General features: G+C 42.0%; 1 protein-coding gene across 4 annotated transcripts in view; it reads right to left on the bottom strand.

Moving 5' to 3' along the window:
- Positions 1-18386, bottom strand: part of AXDND1 (axonemal dynein light chain domain containing 1) — a 40166-nt gene extending 21780 nt beyond the window's left edge. The window contains exons 1-10 of one of the 4 annotated variants that reach the window (XR_011850410.1): positions 18072-18386; positions 16497-16666; positions 16209-16309; positions 14093-14183; positions 11528-11613; positions 9987-10043; positions 9775-9883; positions 7709-7830; positions 2260-2400; positions 264-368 (exon numbers count right to left, since the gene is read on the bottom strand). Coding sequence is in view for 3 of the 4 variants with exons in the window: in XM_072128465.1 (XP_071984566.1) it covers positions 264-368; positions 2260-2400; positions 7709-7830; positions 9775-9883; positions 9987-10043; positions 11528-11613; positions 14093-14183; positions 16209-16309; positions 16497-16666; positions 18072-18117 (1028 nt within the window). In the remaining variant the exon portion in view is untranslated. Of the gene's footprint in view, positions 1-263; positions 369-2259; positions 2401-7708; positions 7831-9774; positions 9884-9986; positions 10044-10207; positions 10332-11527; positions 11614-14092; positions 14184-16208; positions 16310-16496; positions 16667-18071 lie in introns of those variants that run through there. The other 3 variants (XM_072128465.1, XM_072128466.1, XM_072128467.1) reach the window with 3 other exon arrangements.
- Between the last annotated feature and the right edge of the window lie 485 nt (positions 18387-18871).

Below are 18871 nucleotides of genomic sequence, written 5' to 3'. Positions count from 1 at the left end.
ATTTTATTATTCTTTAAGGGCTGGTTTAGATTACAGATTCGACCGGAATATGGGGTAGTTACTACTTTTTTCCATGAGTGGATAATGCTGCTTGTGTGAAAAAGACATAACGGACTCCCATTGGTGTAATTGGGAGAACATGTGAACTGAACCTTAAACTTTAATCCATGAATATTTTACATAAAATATTGCAATTTTGCAGTGTGTGACCATCTTCAGGGAATGTACATTTAGGTGATGTATAGAACTGTAGTTAGTCTTACTTGGCGTTCTTCTTGGCATTGTTGAGGGCCTTAGCCAGTTCAGCCTGTGCTTGTTTTGCATCTTTGCTCACGCGCATGTCATGTTCCCGTACTTGGTATAACTCACTGGAAGAAACAAGGACATAACATTCTTATATAGTTTCTAGTTAAAATAATTCATAACTATTTAAATGTAAAAGGCTATCGCAAAGTAGTAATGTATGTGGGGCGGAAAACCGCGAAAAATGCCGGAAATGCATTTTTTTACATACATTGGGGGTCATTTACTAAGGCCCCGATTCGCATTTTCCCGACGTGTTACCTGAATATTTCCAATATGTGTCGATTTTCCATGTATTGCCCCGGGTTTTTGGCGCACGCGATCGGATTGTGGCGCATCGGCGCCAGCATGCACCCGACGGATTCGGAAAAACCGCCGCATTTAAAAAAAAAAAAAGTGTCCCTGGACTCGCGCTTACCTTTACTCGGTCCAGCTTGGTGAAGATCAGTGCATTCCGGGGAACTTCAGCGCGGGAGCGACACCTGGTGGACGTCAGAGGAACTGCCGTAGTGAATCCCAGCCGGACCCGAATCCACCGCAGAGAACGTGCCGCTGGATCGCGAATGGACCGGGTGAGTAAATTTGCCCCATTGTTTACCAGAAAACTATCAGGGAAGGTATGTTAAATTCTCCTAAGTATATATGAATGTAAGGAGCTGTAGATGGTGACAGGTCCTCTTTAAAGTGAAAAAAGGAGGAATATCCAGCACTTCAGTTATAAAAAATATAAAACTATATTATATTAGAACATGTTAAAAAACAGAGATGTGCATCAGGTAAAAAGCAAAAGATCTACGCATTTCGAGCCAAAATGTTTTTAACATGTTCTAATGAAATATAGTGCTGGAGATTCCTCCTTTTTTGATATTTGTTCCAAGCTGAAGCCGTCACAGATCCTCCTCCTCTCCTGGCACTCCATAGTGGACAATGGATCAAAAAATTAGTGGTGAGCTGACAATTTTTTCAATATTTTTGGTTTAAAGGGGTATTCTCATCTGGGCATTTACATTTAATTTAATTAATTTGCCACATGTAAACATTTCTTCAATTGGATGTTGTTAAAAAAAATGTTCCTGTGTGAAGATAATATCTCATAAATGTAGTCATGTTGTCCCTTAGAAACGAGATAGCTTCTTTGGATACGACCACCTCACATTTTGGCAGCAGTGGCCAGACATGTGCTATTGAGCCCTGCCTGACCACATGGGTTCTGCAATCATTACCACAGGAAGGGTGCGGGACATACAGTAACTCCCGGACATTTCATGTACAAAAACCTTTTGTTTCGTTGTGCAATCTCTCCAGCAGAGGTGGCCGTATCCAGGGACACAGCCTTGTTTCTAAGGGACCATATGAATACATTTATGAGAAATTATCTTCACACAGGTAAACATTTTTTAATAACATCTAATTGAAAAAATGTTTATTTATGACAGATTAATGAATCTGGATGTGAATGCCCAGAGGAGAATACCGCTTTAACTTCTTTAAAGTGAGTCTACCAGAAGTTTTGACTCTACAATCTGCACAGTTTTAGGCATTGGCCTCGGAGTTTTGTGTAGCAATTGTGTGTTTTTTTAGTATCATTAGGACTGTGAAAAATTATTGTATTCCATGACTGTAGCTAGACCTGGAGCACTGGGGTGCACCGGTGTGTTAGGTCTCTTCACTGAACACAGATCAGCCAATTGATCCTGAGTTAGATTTGCTAAAATAGTGACTAGAGAGCAGAGTGGAGGGGGGCTACCTCTTCTATCAGTAAACACAAAGGGGTTGTTAAACAGCTCTATAGGGTCAATACCTTACACTGTCCACAGCTTTGTACAGTTAAAACTGTGTGTAGACGCTCTTTACCACAGTGATTTAAAGGTACAAGACCAGAAAACTTGTAACCTTAGACACTTCTAAGATTTGATATAACACGTAATATACCCAAAGTAATAGGAATAAACTTACTCTGTAAGTTCTCCAAGGGAATTCTTGAAATAAATGATCTCTTCAGTTAGACATCTATCCAATGCTCGCTGTGCCAGAAGGTCATTGTAGAGACTGAGGACTTGCTGTGGAATCTTATTCAATAACATTACATATCGCTGCCTACAAAAACAAATCATATCGGATAAGGTTTGGCTTTAGCAAAACCAAAAAATAAAGTTTCTGAGAAGCACAAAAGTTCTTGTCCCAGTTTTATTTTATTTGTTTCTTGCTGCTATGTTACTTTTTTTCACCAAATGTATGGGCTTGTAACAGACCAGGGTTGGAAGTTTCTTAGAGAGGACTGTCCTGATAAATAATTTTACAAGCCGTTTACTTTATATACACTTTATTAACACTTTCATGTGAAACTGCCATTATGACAGAAAAGTGAGGTGTTATTTCAAATATTATCACCATAATTAGTGATAAGTGACCCTCTCCCACTTACAAGAGGGACAAACGACGATACAACAGGAATTAACAAACCCCAGAGGTCAACAAGGGGAACAACTACGGGTTATTAATCTCTCTGACCACACCCTGTCCACCATGGAATTATCCGTCTTAAGTAAGGGGTTAACCTTCTCACCCATGTGCCAATTGGACAGATTTGAACTAACCAAAGATGTTTTTTTGTTCTGTCGTCAGCTAGCATTTAAAACACTGTATCATCAACCATCACTCCTGGATGAGGTACCGGAATCTGATCGACAGGCTTTTCGTGATCTCCTGGACCTACTGCGTGAAAATGAAATATCTGACAACCCAGGTAGGAAATCTTGTCCATTACGCAACCCCTCTCAAATGACACCTAACCTCTCACTTATACCAGCCTTACAACTATTTTACAACAGTGTGGCTAATGACATTCGGACATTACCAGACAATCGCCACAGTGGGGAAAATTTAACGAGGGAGGAACGACTTGCCATAAAAACACTCAAAACAAACCCAAACTTCCTTATCAAGGAAGCGGATAAGGGGGGGAACATTGTTCTATGGCCTGTGGACCTTTATCTAATGGAAGCCAAACGCCAACTGTGCAACAGGTCATATTATACACCGCTACCCTCTGATCCCACCTCTGTCTTCCAAGATAAATTGAAGCGCTTATTAGATTCTGCGCTAAAATTTGAGATTATCTCAAAAAAAGAGCATGACTTCATCACAGTCAGTCATCCCAAAGTCCCCACATTTTATATGCTCCCGAAGGTGCACAAGTCCCTGACATGCCCACCGGGGCGACCCATCGTGTCGGGGATTGGGGGCACCTGTGAGAAGGCCTGTAGCTATGTGGACTATTTCCTACAAACCATGGTGTTATCTTTGCCGTCCTACATTAGGGATTCAACGGATCTCATACAGAAGATACAACCAATCCGTCTCACAGAGAATACATGGTTGGTGACTCTAGACGTGGAGTCACTATATACCAATATTGCACATGATGATGGAATTGCTGCCGTATCTTACTTCTTGGACAAAAACTCGACAGGAGACAGGAGACACGACTCTTTCCTCGTAGACCTACTCGGGTACGTGCTGAAGCATAATTATTTTATTTTCGACCATTGCTTTTACAAACAAATATCTGGGACGGCGATGGGTGCACGTTGTGCGCCCTCCTATGCCAACCTCTTTTTGGGGTGGTGGGAGGGCGAACACGTGTACCCAACGCCTTATTATAAACGGCACGTAAGAAGTTGGCATCGTTTCATAGACGATATTCTTCTATTGTGGGATGGATCTTTGGAATTATGTAAAGAATTTATAACTGAACTTAACAACAATCCCTGGAATATTGTTCTAACTTCCAACTTTTCACAGGTGGCAGTTGAATTCTTGGATCTTAAACTAACAAAAAAGAATGGCCGGCTGGTCACTGATCTCTTTCGGAAAAGCACCGCGACTAATAGTTTACTTCACTTTAACAGCTTTCACCCAGAACATTTGAGAACAGGCATTCCTGTGGGACAGTTTATCCGGGTAAAAAGAAATTGTACACAAGAGGATGACTTTCGCAGGAATGCATCGGAATTGACGGATAGATTCCTCAACAGGGGTTACCCTAAAAGAGTAATCTCTAAAGCCTACCGCAGGGCCCGGGATTCGCATAGACAAGATCTATTAACACCAAAAAGTAACACGAAGGAATTCAAGTTGGGCATTGTAACTAATTTCAATAACCAGTGGTCGGATATTCGGGAAATCCTGTCAAGGAATTGGAACATCCTAAGGGGTGAACCACGATTGAAAAACTTCATTTCGGATAAACCCACCTTAATAGCAAAACGTGCCAAGAACCTCAAGGATAACTTATCCAATAGTCACTTTCAACGTCCGACACAGGCCACTGGCAGAGGCAGAAAATTGAGAGGCTCATATGCCTGTGGCAACTGTTCGATTTGTTCTCTGATGCCTGCTACCCAGACATTTGTACAACCAATCTCTTCCCAGAGTTTCTCTCTACGTAACTATGTGAACTGCCGTACCAGAAATGTAATATATGCCCTGATTTGCCCCTGTCAGAAAATTTACGTGGGTCAGACCACACAGGAGCTTCGGAAGAGAATCCAACAACATCTATCAACCATCACGAATGCTGGCTCACATTTTCTGTCAGGTAAGACCCTTTCTACTGTTGCAGCCCACTTCCGCAACTTTCACGCTAGCAAAACCAGGGGGATCAAGGTAATTGGCCTAGACATGGTACATACCAATGTGAGAGGAGGAGACATAACTTCTGAGCTTTTGAGGCGGGAGGCCCGTTGGATATACCAATTGGGCACCCGAGCACCCGAGGGCATCAATGAGGATTTGTTGTTTACAGGCTACTACAAACGTTAACGAGGACATTTACGTTATCCTCACCAGACGAAGGACACCGAAAAGCATCCACGATCAATGTGATACTCCGTGGTAAGTTTAAATACCTACCCCATGCACCCCACACACCATTCACTATTCACTCCCTTATCCGCTTTTTCCATCCCTCACCTCTCTCTTTTCTTCTTTCACCATCGGTATATATGGTACCCTTACACTTTTTATTTTCACGGGTCTTACACCTTTTTCCTTTGGGTTATTCACCCCTTGTAGCTTGGGACTCTTATGGCCCCCCTATCACTTACACAGTCACTTTCCCTTGTCACTTTTCCCCACTCATTTGTTGTACACTGAATTAATTCTTGTCCACATTTTCTCGAATTTAGTACTAACCATTACCATGTGACCATTCAACCCGATGTGCCTCGCAGTGACCGACAAAGCCCCTCCTCCTGTCAATGAGAAGGATCTACTGTTTGGAAGCAACCTTCTCAGAACTATAAAAAGAAGACAAATTATAACAACAGGAGGACGACAAAGGGGTCTCTGACCCACATGGACTGTTGTTACTTTCATCCATCCCTTCTTCATCATGGACCTATGACCTATACCCTTCAGGACTTTTTACCATACTTAACCTACTACAATTGTTTTACAATTTATGTTCATACCCACTGAACACAGGTTTGTTCATTCGTGTGATAACTATATCGTGGTTTGCTGTGGCTCCCCTACATACCCCCTTCTTTACCCTGTTGGTATCCCTTCATCCTCTCTTTTCAACCTTATATTTTTCATCCATTATTCTTTGGTCTCTAAGTATATCTTCAATAGACCAATATTTTGCAAACCATCTCCGATGGATACTATACTTTGATAAGCGTCATGTATTAACAACAATATACTATACCTCTCAAGTAGGGCAAGAATATGTGATCATTTTTTGAATCCATACCCTTGGAAAATTTGCATTATATACCATGATAATATCTTATACTCACCTACGTGTGATTACTTACCTCTTAACATGTTGGCACTTTGGTGTTTCCGTTGTTCTGAGCTTTTCTACTTTTTTTTTTTTAGGAATCTATTGATTTTCAAGGGCTGTTTTTGTCTACTGCCCTTAGACAATGATATTTACCTGCTAACAAATATTTTTTCTGTCATCTACAGATTCTATCACTTGTAATCACTTGTTCTATTATCGCACATACTACTATTATTTGTTCACAATAAATGGTTATAATATACACCATTTATTTTCTTAAAATACCCTTTTTTTTCATTGTGTCTAGATAGACTCATCGGTATTTAGATCTTTGGATTCCATATATCTATTATTCATAATAATAATGTATATTGACAACATATTCTGCTTGATGGCCGATGCTTCGCCGTTCGTCTCATGTAAACTATTTAGTGCCGCATAATAACGTTTGGTTGCTACTCTCACTACTTTTAAATGTCAGTATCCTTTCTCATAATCACGCTGTCCACAGGGGGTGCTCCCTTTTTTTGCACATTTTTTACATACTAAAGGCAATCATTGTAAAAAATCTTTTTCACACTTCCAATAATACTATTCTCATGGTATCCTACGCAATAGCGCCTTCTTGCGCTACTATCGTCAAGCGACCAATCTAACACTGTATGGTATCATTCGGTCACCTAGTAACCATATTTACCTTGATCATGTGACCTATCGTGATCATGTGACATGCTACTTCCGGTTTTCGCGATCATGTTACATGCTACTTCCGGTTTCAGCGATCATGTGACATGCTACTTCCGGTTTTCAGGGACATAATGTTGAACACATGTTTCTACAGCTGAGGGTGAGTGAAACGTAGGGGGTATATAAGGGGAGCCCAGCAACACAGGGGGCATCTTTTACCCCTGAGGAAGTCTCCAGTTGGAGACGTAACGCGTGGGGAGCCCTCCACCTCCTGACAACTTTACCACCCCGTTTGTATGCTGCTATTTTACTGGTTTATTGCCAGGTTATCTGTATTTTGCACTAGGGTTTGCCTCCATTACCTGTATTGAATGTTTACTATGATTGCATTGTAGGCATCCATTTACCTCGCATTTACCTTTATGGCAGCTTGATATATGCATTTGCACTTTATACCTGTTTTTTCAATACTTAGGGGTGGCTTGGGTATATTTTGCCCATTCAGGAGGTGTCTTGTTTCTGCACCAACTACAGTGCACAACATGGTAGATAATTGTATGTACTTCGGTACAATTTTAATTGATTTTAGATATGTGTTTGTGTTCAGTGTTTGATACAAATAAAATTTGTTATGTTTTTCTGAACCCATTATGTCAGTGACACACTGCTTTTTCTGGCTTTTTGATTACTTGTTTTGAGTGTGTCGACCATTACTTTTACTTGGCGTTACACTTTGCTGTGCAAGGTTCATTTTTCTTTGATTGATCACCATAATTACAGTTATGGGTAAGAAATGTGCAAATTAGTTTTCCAGGATGGCAAAATAAAATTTGCAGCTACCTTAAAGAAGACAGCTCCCTTTAGATCAATTCCTGATCTTGTGACTTGACTTGCAATATTACTACTCGTAATACTAATATACTTGACCTGAGCTTAGCAAGTAGTTCTCCTCTCTCCACACACTCTACGCTGACTTGTCGGATCAACTCATGAAACACAATGTTGTAGATGTTTTGTTCCGTCTTCAGCAATTCCAGGAGATTGTGGAGCTACATAATCGGAGAAAACAATAAGAAAAAGCAAAGAGAGAGTTCCCTAGGACAAATATGTATTTTGCACAGGGACTTTAGAACTCCTTAATTTCAACACAATGGGGGTCATTTACTAAGGGCCCGAATCGCTTTTTTTCGTCGGGTTTCCCGGAAATTACTGATTTGCGCCGAATTTCCCCAGGTTTTTGGCGCACGCGATCGGATTGTAGCGCATCGCGCCGGCATGCACGCGACGGAAATCGGGGGCCGTGGCCATCGGGAAACCTGACGGATTCGGAAAAACCGTGGAAATCAAAGCAACGGATGGTGAACTCCAGTGAACTCCAACGAACTTCAGCGCAGCAGCGACACCTAGTGGACATCGGGCGCACTACCTTAGTGAAGACCCGAATCCTCGACGGAGAACCCGCCGCTGGATCGCGAATGGACCGGGTAAGTAAATCTGCCCCAATATGGCCGTTGTATTAAGACACGCGCGCCAGTCTTAGTTATCGGTGCACCAAGTGCGCAACATGCCCTAAGTACTAATAAGTTTTTACCTTTAAGCAATGGTGATGCAGTCTTGCCTTGGAATTTGATTCTTACAGCTTTAACCTTCACCAAATTTCTGGCACAGATAATAATACATTTCTCTGGTCAAGGCATCCCTGCCCTTGTAACCTTGATTCCCACCATACCCAAACTTTTTTTTTAAGGTTGCGCATGTTAGAGATATATTTCTCTACAGATGCCATTTCGGTCCAACCGGACGCCATTTTTGTCTTGCTGACCACTGTCCACCCATGTCATGATTCAAACTTAATTTTGTGTGAACTGTTTAGAAATTACAGCTTCTCTGTCTGAAGGCCATGTTGTGACTTTTGCAAAGCTAACACAAGGACAATTAGTATAAACATTCCGTTTAGTTAAGAACAAGGCTTCTGGAAGAATGTCTTAAAGGGAATGTTCTGGTATATTCATCTGGCCTACAGCATTGCAGTTTTCTAACACCTTTTCACGTCCCTATGCAGATCATTTTCCGTGTTTTTTATATGTGGCTGTTTGCTAATAAAGATTGTGAGTCTGCATTTTCTAAGAGACTGGTGTGTCTTAGTGTGTGCTCTCATCCCGGTACCGGGAGCCATTTTTTGGCTAAAAGGGTTAATTTGAAAGTCACCTCACAACTGAAGGGCTGTTTGAGCCCTAGATAACTATCATTTACAAGCGCATGGTGCAAAAGGGCCAGACAAATCAAAAAATGGAGACTTTTTCAGGTGTTGAACACCAGTTTTATAGGATCCAAGGCCTGAATAATCTACATTTTTGGTACAACCCATTGAAAATGCAATTTTTATGCCCCTTCTACACCATGCACGTAACTTTAAACATTGGCCCCAATGAGTCTGATTGTTGGTTTACTGATACCAAACAAAAACAGAGGCCCACAAGTAATGTGCATGAATGGATTGGCAGTGTGTATTCGTAATACACTGCTTTATTCACTTCTATGGGACTACTGTATCAGCATCCATAGGCGGTATTTGCATAGCCCTGTTCTTGTGATTACTGAGGGTCCCGATGGCTGGATCCCCAGCAATCATACACTCATCCTGTGGATTGGGAATAAATGCAATATGTGTGACTGCATTCATGGGCTGAACTGCTGATTGGGACTCCTGTATAGCTGTACAGAGTCTATATTTCTATGACCACTGTACGTTCTATCTATAAGAAAATGCAGAATAGAAACAGAAATGTGTCTGTGTCAAATATACATGAAAAAAGTGAGTAGATTCAGAGGGGCACCATTGGTTTCCATGTTACAGATCTATTCTCAGCTGGAATCCTGTTGTTCTGTCCCTTTGATAGAACAGACAGATGGAACCACAAATGCATCTATAAACCCACGCTATTACTAGTTTACATAAATGATTTATACCTACAATTGGTGGGATATTTTACCTGTGTAGGCCCTTCCAATTGCAGTTCTTCTTCATCTATACCTGCTTGCTTCAGCATGGTGTCCATCACCTTCATCAGCTGAATAACCTCTGCTCTGCCACTTGGTTTCCTAAAGAAAAGATATTCGTCAATATTTTAGACCAGATTTTATGTCATCATTTTTTTTAACATTTCAGCAAAATAATTAAATAATGGACAAGATATGCACTTACATAGAAGGAAAGAGGCGGAGCTTCTTTTCATCATCTTCTAGCAGAGTTGTGTACTTACTACAGGAAAAATGATAAAGTAAAATTAAAAGGAAAAGTTCTCAAAGTTATACACTTACCTTATATACTCGAGTATAAGCCTAGTTTTTCAGCACAAAAAATGTGCTGAAAAACCCAAACTCGGCTTATACTCGAGTCAAAAAAATAAATATATCTAAACTCACCTTTACGGCGACCCCTGTATATCTTCTGTGCGATCTGTCCGGCAGTGGCGGCAGGCTATATACACTGGGGCAGGGTCTGGCAGGCTATATACACTGGGGCAGGGTCTGGCAGGCTTTATACACTGGGGCAGGGTCTGGCAGGCTATATACACTGGGGCAGGGTCTGACAGGCTATATACACTGGGGCAGGGTCTGGCAGGCTATATACACTGGGGCAGGGTCTGGCAGGCTATATACACTGGGGCAGGGTCTGGCAGGCTATATACACTGGGGCAGGGTCTGGCAGGCTATATACACTGGGGCAGGGGCTGGCTGGCTATATACACTGGGGCAGGGGCTGGCTGGCTATATACACTGGGGCAGGGGCTGGCTGGCTATATACACTGGGGCAGGGGCTGGCTGGCTATATACACTGGGGAGGCTGTGACCAATGCATTTCCCACCCTCGGCTTATACTCGAGTCAATAGGTTTTCCCAGTATTTTGTGGTAAAATTAGGGGCCTCGGCTTATACTCGGGTCGGCTTATACTCGAGTATATACGGTAGTTTAGTTTATAATTTATAGAAAAATATTAGAAGTCAATGATGCTATAATGCTATAATGATGCTATAAATAAATGAATGTAACAAAACTCAATGTCATTAGTCACAAAACGGAGCTTAAATAGTTTGATTTTATGATTCACAAAATTTTATGGCCTCTCTAAAGCATGCAGAGTTATCACCAAGATGGCTGCCACTGGAAACTTCAAGTCCCATGATCCTTTAGTTCTCAGTAACTCCTCCTCCATCTTATGCTCTGCTCCCAGTGAGGATCTAACAGGTTTTCTTGCTCTGTTACCATAGTAATGATGTGTAACTGCCATCACCAAAACACTGGCCATACTGGATGCACTGCAACCAACAGACTACAGCCAAACGTAGTGATGATCACATGACCTCATGGAGCTGCAGGTGGAAAATACACACAGCCATTACATTAACCAGGGCAGCAGAGTACTGCACTCAGCTTTCTGCACCGCCAGACTGGTTTCTCTATTCATTGGGTGGAGAATGGATCCATCCTCGTCACCCATGGAGGACCCTCACCGATCAGCAAGTCACCCCCCCCATGTTAAACTTCATCATGCCCAACCTTTTATTCTCCAGGGAAGTAAGCCACCCCCAGAGGGTTAATCACCTCTTTTGCACTCATCATGTGTAATGGGAAGTTGAAAGTTGGATAACGTGTAATTTCCATTACTGTGTCTACATCACTGTGTCATCATTTTTGAAAGCCCCCTCATTATCCCCCTAAGAATAAGAACATTTTTTACTCACTCTTCATAATACTCAAGTCCCAAAACACCTTTATTCTTTACAATGTAAAAATCATTTGGAATAAGACTTTCTTCGATGCTTCGCTCCTAAAATAAAAATATTCTTAATTATTATATTGAAAGAAACATCTTAATATCCACATCCAATCACAATTAATGTCAATAGTAACTGCACAATCCACTAGTTTCATGTGAAGAGTGGCGATGATCAATGAAGCTCTACCTACCTATAACATAGATCGTATCTCCAATAGTAATTCAGTGTCATATTATAGTGGGAGGAAGGGACAAGAGAGCCGGAGGCACACTTTAATAACAGTACCAGTGCTATAGTAAGACCACGTTCAGATGAGAGTATTTGTGAGCCATGAGCTGCCTGTGTGCATAGTAGACTACACAATGATCCATATTAATGCATCTGCAAATCACACCAGTGTACAGCACAACCTTAGTCCATTTTGTAAAGGACAAGGGCTTGGACATGGCCCATCTCTTTTTGCTGGCATATAGCACATATAACATAGGACATCATACTTAAAGGTAACCTGTATGAATTTTGGTACTACTAAACCAGCAGCTTGGGCTTGTCATTTATTCCAACTTGGAAATTCAGTGGGAAAGGTGCTGTGGGTCCTCTAATATGGGTCTGCAGCAGGCCTCCAGTGCATGTGCACAGGGGCTCAACTAGGAGAGGCATGGGCTCACCTTTCCCCTTAAAAAAAAAAAAATATATATATATTTGTAATCTCATTTATATACACACACATAGGCCCTAATTTACTGGGGGCCGTACATCAGTTTACTGGCGGACTTTGCCTATTCTTTTCTGTGCAAACTGCTTTCACATGTATTTAAGAAGCATCTGAGACACATTTCCGGTGCACGCTGCACTATTTTTCACGTCAAACATTTCTGCACTGAAATGGGCGTTCCGGTGCTCAGTTGGACTGTGCGACACATTTATCATGCAAAGTCTGACAGTTAAAAGTGCACCCAAAAAAGTTGAGATTTTGATGAAAATTTATGAAGAATGTGCACCAGAAATCTTGAATATGGCGCCCTCTGCACACTACACAGGCAACTGCACATAGCACATATCATATACACCGGCCTACATTTACTAAGAACAGTGCAGTCTGTACTATGTGCAGTTTGGCTGTGTAGCGTGCAGAGGACGCTGAGTGAAAGCCGTAAAATGCAAGCCCACAAGAAAACGGTGCAAATGCATTTTTTCACCAATTTGGATTTTTTTCCTGCTTTCCAGTACACGGCATAGAATATTAAATACCGTCACTATGAAGTGCAATTTGTTATGCAGAAAACAAGCCCTCATACAACTCTTTACATGGAAATATAAAAAAGTTATAGATTGTGGGGAGTGAAAAATGAAAATGCAAAAAGAAAAAAGAGCCTGTTCGTTAAGGGGTTAACATAGGGTGTGCAATACATTTCTGTTGGGCTTTGCATGATACGTATGGCGTTTGATCCGCACATTTTAGTGCAGAAATTAGTGTGGCATGAAGAATAGTGCAGCAATTAGTTGCAGCAATAGAAAGCAGTGAGTCAAATATGGACCCTACACCCCAGCGCTATCAAGGTGGTCCCAAACTACCTACAGGCTAAAAGCCTTCAGTCTCTTGTTTGAGACATTAGCTGGAGACATTATGAAGTATCTCTATACACACAGTAGTCTCAGCCTACACTACCTGCCATGGGGGGTTAGGGCAGCAGAGGCTTTAGTGCAGTGATTTTCAACCAGTGTGCCGCGACACAGGGTCGGGTGTGCCGCGGGGAAAGTTCCCCAAACTATGGTGCCCCCTGTGTTTTGTTTCCCGCCAATGCGCAGCGATGCGCAGTCACGGCTTTTTACAATGTAGGAGACGTGTACAATAACACATGCGCAAGCTTTGAACCTCCGCGACAAAATGACGTCACCGAGGCCGGCGCATCATCCTGAGAGCAGAGAGACTCTCGCATTTGCCCACCGCCAAGGTAATGCCCACCAATAATGCTGACTACATGAGCTTTTGCCTGAGTATATGAACTGTTGGCAGAATACTCAGCATATGAGCTGGTACTTTTAGTACTCCAGCAGTATACTGCATATAACAATGAGAAATGTAAAATGAGAAATACTATAGTCATGAGGCTGGAGTACTACAAGTACCAGCTCATATGCTGAGTATATGAGCTGGCACTTGTCCTCTGGCCTCATGGCCATAGTACTTCTCATTGTACCCCTTTATTTTGCAGTATATGAGCCACATAATAATCAGCACCATATACTAAAAACAGGGAGAAACTGAGAACTGTTGAGGAAGAGCTTCGTGTGTGTCCTTCCACCATTCCTGCCAGGATATCCCTTTTGTGTTTATCGAAACAGGCCCAGGTTTCGATTTTGAATCTATATTATTAACTATATGTATAATATGACTGTTTTAGTGTCATTTTGTGCTATTTTGGTTGGCGGTGTGCCCCAGGATTTTCTAAGTATAAAAAGTGTGCCGCGGCTCAAAAAAGGTTTAAATTACTGCTTTAGTGTGATTGTGAAGGTGCAGAGACTTACCGCTGTTCTAGGCGTCTTATCAGCTCGGCTTGATGATAGTGTTACTGTCGTATTCTTTTTCTCTAAAGCATCACAGAGGAAGGAAATATCCCTGAAATATCGACATGTAAGGGTATTTTACCGCTCTGAACAGAATGAAACAACATATTTTTATCCATTACAATAATATTGCATTGTTGTCTGTTTAAGGAGATTTGATTTGATTTTTAGCACAGTCTGTTCAATTTCTGAAGCAGTAAAACAATTTTAAAAATTGGTTATAAGGATATATGCAGCATTTCAAATATGAAGAAATTATAACATTATAATTTAAGTTCATGATATAAGTAGTGCTCTATCTCAAGGATGGATCTCTCTATTTCTATCTCTATTTTCTCATCTCAGTCTATCTCCCAACCCATGCTTTTAACTTCTACCTTAATTCAAACCTCTCATGGACGTCGCTAGGACTTCTCCCAAGCTGCATCAATTCTCTGGAATGCCCTTCCCCGGACTCTCAGACTAATACGCAACCTCAAAAGTTTCAAACGTGCTCTTCAAACCCATCTTTTTAGGGAAGCCTATGACACTCGCTAACTGTATAAAATGTCAACTCTCTCTTTACTTATCCATCCTGTGTCCTCCTCCCGTCTGTTATACAGTAAACAGCCGATATATACCAAGCTCCAGGCTTCTCCGCAGTCACCTTCACTTTTGACCTTGTAGAAAAGATGGCAGCTGATGACTGGTTCAAGCAGAAGAATTTTTATTTATTAAATTATTTTATACTGTTCCCTTATAAAGAATGGCTGGACCATTATACAAGCTCTTATACCTCATGTGTCACCCCCTCATCCTCATAGACTGTAAGCTCTTGTGTCACCCCCTCATCCTCATAGACTGTAAGCTCTTGTGTCACCCCCTCAGCCTCATAGACTGTAAGCTCTTGTGTCTCCTCCTCATCCTCATAGACTGTAAGCTCTTGTGTCACCCCCTCATCCTCATAGACTGTAAGCTCTTGTGTCACCCCCTCATCCTCATAGACTGTAAGCTCTTGTGTCACCCCCTCATCCTCATAGACTGTAAGCTCTTGTGTCACCCCCTCATCCTTTTAGACTGTAAGCTCTTGGGAGCAGGGCCCTCACTCCTATTGTTCCATATGACTACTGATGGCTTTGTACATAAAGATTATTATTATGGATCCTCAATAATACATCGATGGGATCCAAAAATCAGGAGCCCAATGTTCAGATTATTCCAAAGACAAAGAACAGAGTACTGGCTAATATACAGAGAAAAGTAATGTACAATTGATGAATATTTCACCTCCAAAGTTATGGTAAACCCTGGCCTTAGTTTGCCTAATCCCAATAGCACAAAATATAGTCAAATGTAGTTAAAAGAAACCTACCACTTGAAGTGGTAGGTGTAAGAAGGAAATACCGAGCACCAGCTCAGGATGAGCTGGTGCCGGAGCTTATTTCTGTTAGTGTTTTAGACCGCTGTATCGCGGTTTAAAACACTTTTTAAACTTTATAGCGAAGCTGCTTCAGCGCAGGAAGGTACGCGCTCGGCGCTTACCATGCGCGCGACCGTGCGCACGGCTACATAGGAAGTGAAGGAGAGCCGCGCGCACGGTAAGCGCCGAGCGCGTACCTCCCTGCGCCGAAGCAGCTTCGCTATAAAGTTTAAAAAGTGTTTTAAACCGCGATACAGCGGTCTAAAACACTAACAGAAATAAGCTCCGGCACCAGCTCATCCTGAGCTGGTGCTCGGTATTTCCTTCTTACACCTACCACTTCAAGTGGTAGGTTTCCTTTAAATATACAATTATTTACAATACCTTCATTGCTCCTCATAAGCCCCCTCAGGGCCCCCTCGTCACTATGTACATCCTGACTATTGTATAAGTATTATGTAACGATTTGCTGAAAGATGTGTTCATAGAAAATGTGGGAGATTTTTCAGAAAAAGAATTTTTATAATCTGCAGTGTTATACATTATAAGTGTAAGCAAAATTGGCAACTTACGACTTTCTAATGGCCAAATTTGACATTATGGGCAGGATAATGCTCTCCAGTCATGGTATAAAGCAATAATATACCAATAACATATTTCATAGAACAGTTATTGTACCTCCCTGCTCCTGTCAAACAAACCGGTTGGTCGGTGAGATGCTTGAACCTGTTCCTGCGGAGAGGATGATGCCAAACCTGATCTGTGCCACGGAGAGAAACCTTAAGCAAACACAAAATAGTATAAATGAGCACTCCCCATTGTACATTATTGTAGAGATTACTATGACAAAGCCGTCAGCCCACACCTGCTGCAGATTGTTGGGGCACAGTTCCAAGGCCTGTGGTACCGTCTCCTACGGCTCAATGACACCAAGTGGTGGAGGAAATATAAGAGGCCTGTACACACCTTTGCATCTTTAGCTTGTCTACATTTCTTCACTTGACCCAGTTCAGGTTTCTCTGTTCCTCGCGCAGTTGTAGTAAGAACTTGAAGAATTTCATCTGGGATGTAATCACTCTGCTCATGTGTAGAAAGGGACTGAGCTGGTGCCAGTGCGTATCTGTCCTGAACGTGCACTAAGTATGTGGGAAAACAGAGCACAAGTGTTGGTAAACTGCTGTATGGGCACACGGACAGGCATAGAACGGAAGGAGGCGCCATTCTAAGCACACTTGCATTGTCACATTTTACAAGCCATAAAATGTTTCAATGTTTTGGTAATTTGGACATATGGGGGCACATTTACTTACCCAGGCCCTCGGGGTTCCCGAAAGTACATTGCCTGATGATAATGTACTGTGCTGCGATTCACTAATATCGTGCATGTGTCGCTTCCTCGCTCAGATCCGATGGAGTTCACCTTCTTCTTCCCGGTGCATGTAAGTGCATTGTCTTGCGACACAATTTTAATCTTAAATCCTGCGCTCAGTCCGAATCAGTCGGATCGTCTGTCAGCCCACCCCCTGATTTCTGACGCATGAAAGCCGGCGCTGCTGCGCCAAAATCTGATCGTGTGCAACACAATCCCCTGCTAAATCCCTGTCCCAGCGGCACAAATCCACAAAATCATGAACAGTCCGACAAAAAAGCCCCATGGAGATGATGAGATTTAGTTTTAACTATTTTGGTGGGGATAAGAAAATCATTGATTTTGGTTTACGGTTTTTAGCTTTGTTTTTTGTTGGCCGTTCACCGTACAATAAAAAAAATATTTATATAGGTTTTTTGGGGTGACTTGTTTTGTAGAATACAGAACTTATTTGGTAAGAAATTTGCTTGTTTTTGCATCACCATGTTCTAAGAGGCATGACATTTTTATTTTTCTGTTTTGCCTCTCACACACAGTCGAGCTCCCGCAGCTTCTGAGCCCGGGCGATCGTTATGATGTAAATGTACATCATGGTGCATTAACTACCCGCACCTTATGACGAACAGTTACCTAAGGTGTGGGAAGGGGTTAAAAAGTTATTCCATATGGTAAATGCTGTAAGTCCAAATGCTGTATCTACGTTTCTTCACTACTGAAAAAGTCATCAAAATGACAAAAGTTCTGTACTCCAAAGTATAATACGTGACAGGTCAGAAAATGGCGTATAGAGATTATTCTACATATTAACAGGATAGAATTTTGTTATCTTCGTGATTGCGACGACCGAAACAATAAAGGAGAGGTGTCATATATACAGCGCACAGGGAAAGCCGTAATAACAGAACCCACAAGAATATGGTGCAATGTGTTCCACTGCATTTAGCTTTTCCTCCAGTCTCCCGGGACAGTGTATGGGACATCAAATGGCGCCACTATAGAGTACAACGTGTCCCGCACACAACAAGACCTCATATGACTCTGTAAAAGGAAGAATTAAAAAGTTCTACATTTTGGAAGGTGAGGAGTAAAAGCAGAAAAATGGGAAAAGAGAAAGTTACACAATGTCCATACAGGTGACTGACACACTGTAACAGAAGCGCTGCTGTACTTGCCTGGGTGTGAAGCAGCAGTGATCCGGGGAATGGGCCCCTCAGACATGATGGCAGCCGGGGGTGACAGCCCTCTTCTCCTGGGTCACATCATGTGGAGAGATTCCAGCACACAACTCCCGACATCACTCAGACAACAGGACAACACTCCGCCCTGTAGTCATGGCTACTACAACAAGCAGCGCACAATCAGGAAGCAGTGCACACTGTACGTACACTTACATTCCTATGGCCTCCCTCTATATCAGCTCCTAACTCCTTACCGCTAAAGTGAAATACTGAAACCGCAACAAGAAACGCACGGCAATAAAACGAGAGACCTACAAACCTTATACGAGAGCGCCATCTGCTGGCGAAATGCTGCCACTACCATAGTTACTGTATTATTATCCCTTATAGAGCGCCATCTGCTGTCCAATTACTCAATTACCGTAATATATCCCATAGAACGCCATCTGCTGGTTGAAAACTGACAGTAACCATAATTACCGCATTAATATCCCTCATAGAGTGCTGGCAAAAAGACAATATTTATGGCACTTATTTGGTTGTGAAAACTACAAACTACACCACTGGTGAAAAACAGATAGGGGAGATTTCCTGCGCCGGCATGCGACTGTGGCCTCCTGCTTTGACTCTACCTACAATTATATCATCCATAGATCGCCACCTTGTGGTGAAATCCAGGAAGTTTCTCTTTGTACATTGCATATATACACTCACCTGCCACTTTATTAGGTACACCATGCTAGTAACGGGTTGGACCCCCTTTTGCCTTCAGAACTGCCTCAATTCTTCGTGGC

Source organism: Engystomops pustulosus, chromosome 10 (genome assembly GCF_040894005.1).
Source record: "Engystomops pustulosus chromosome 10, aEngPut4.maternal, whole genome shotgun sequence".
Taxonomy (NCBI): domain Eukaryota; kingdom Metazoa; phylum Chordata; class Amphibia; order Anura; family Leptodactylidae; genus Engystomops; species Engystomops pustulosus.
This window is presented reverse-complemented; position numbering and strand designations above follow the sequence as displayed.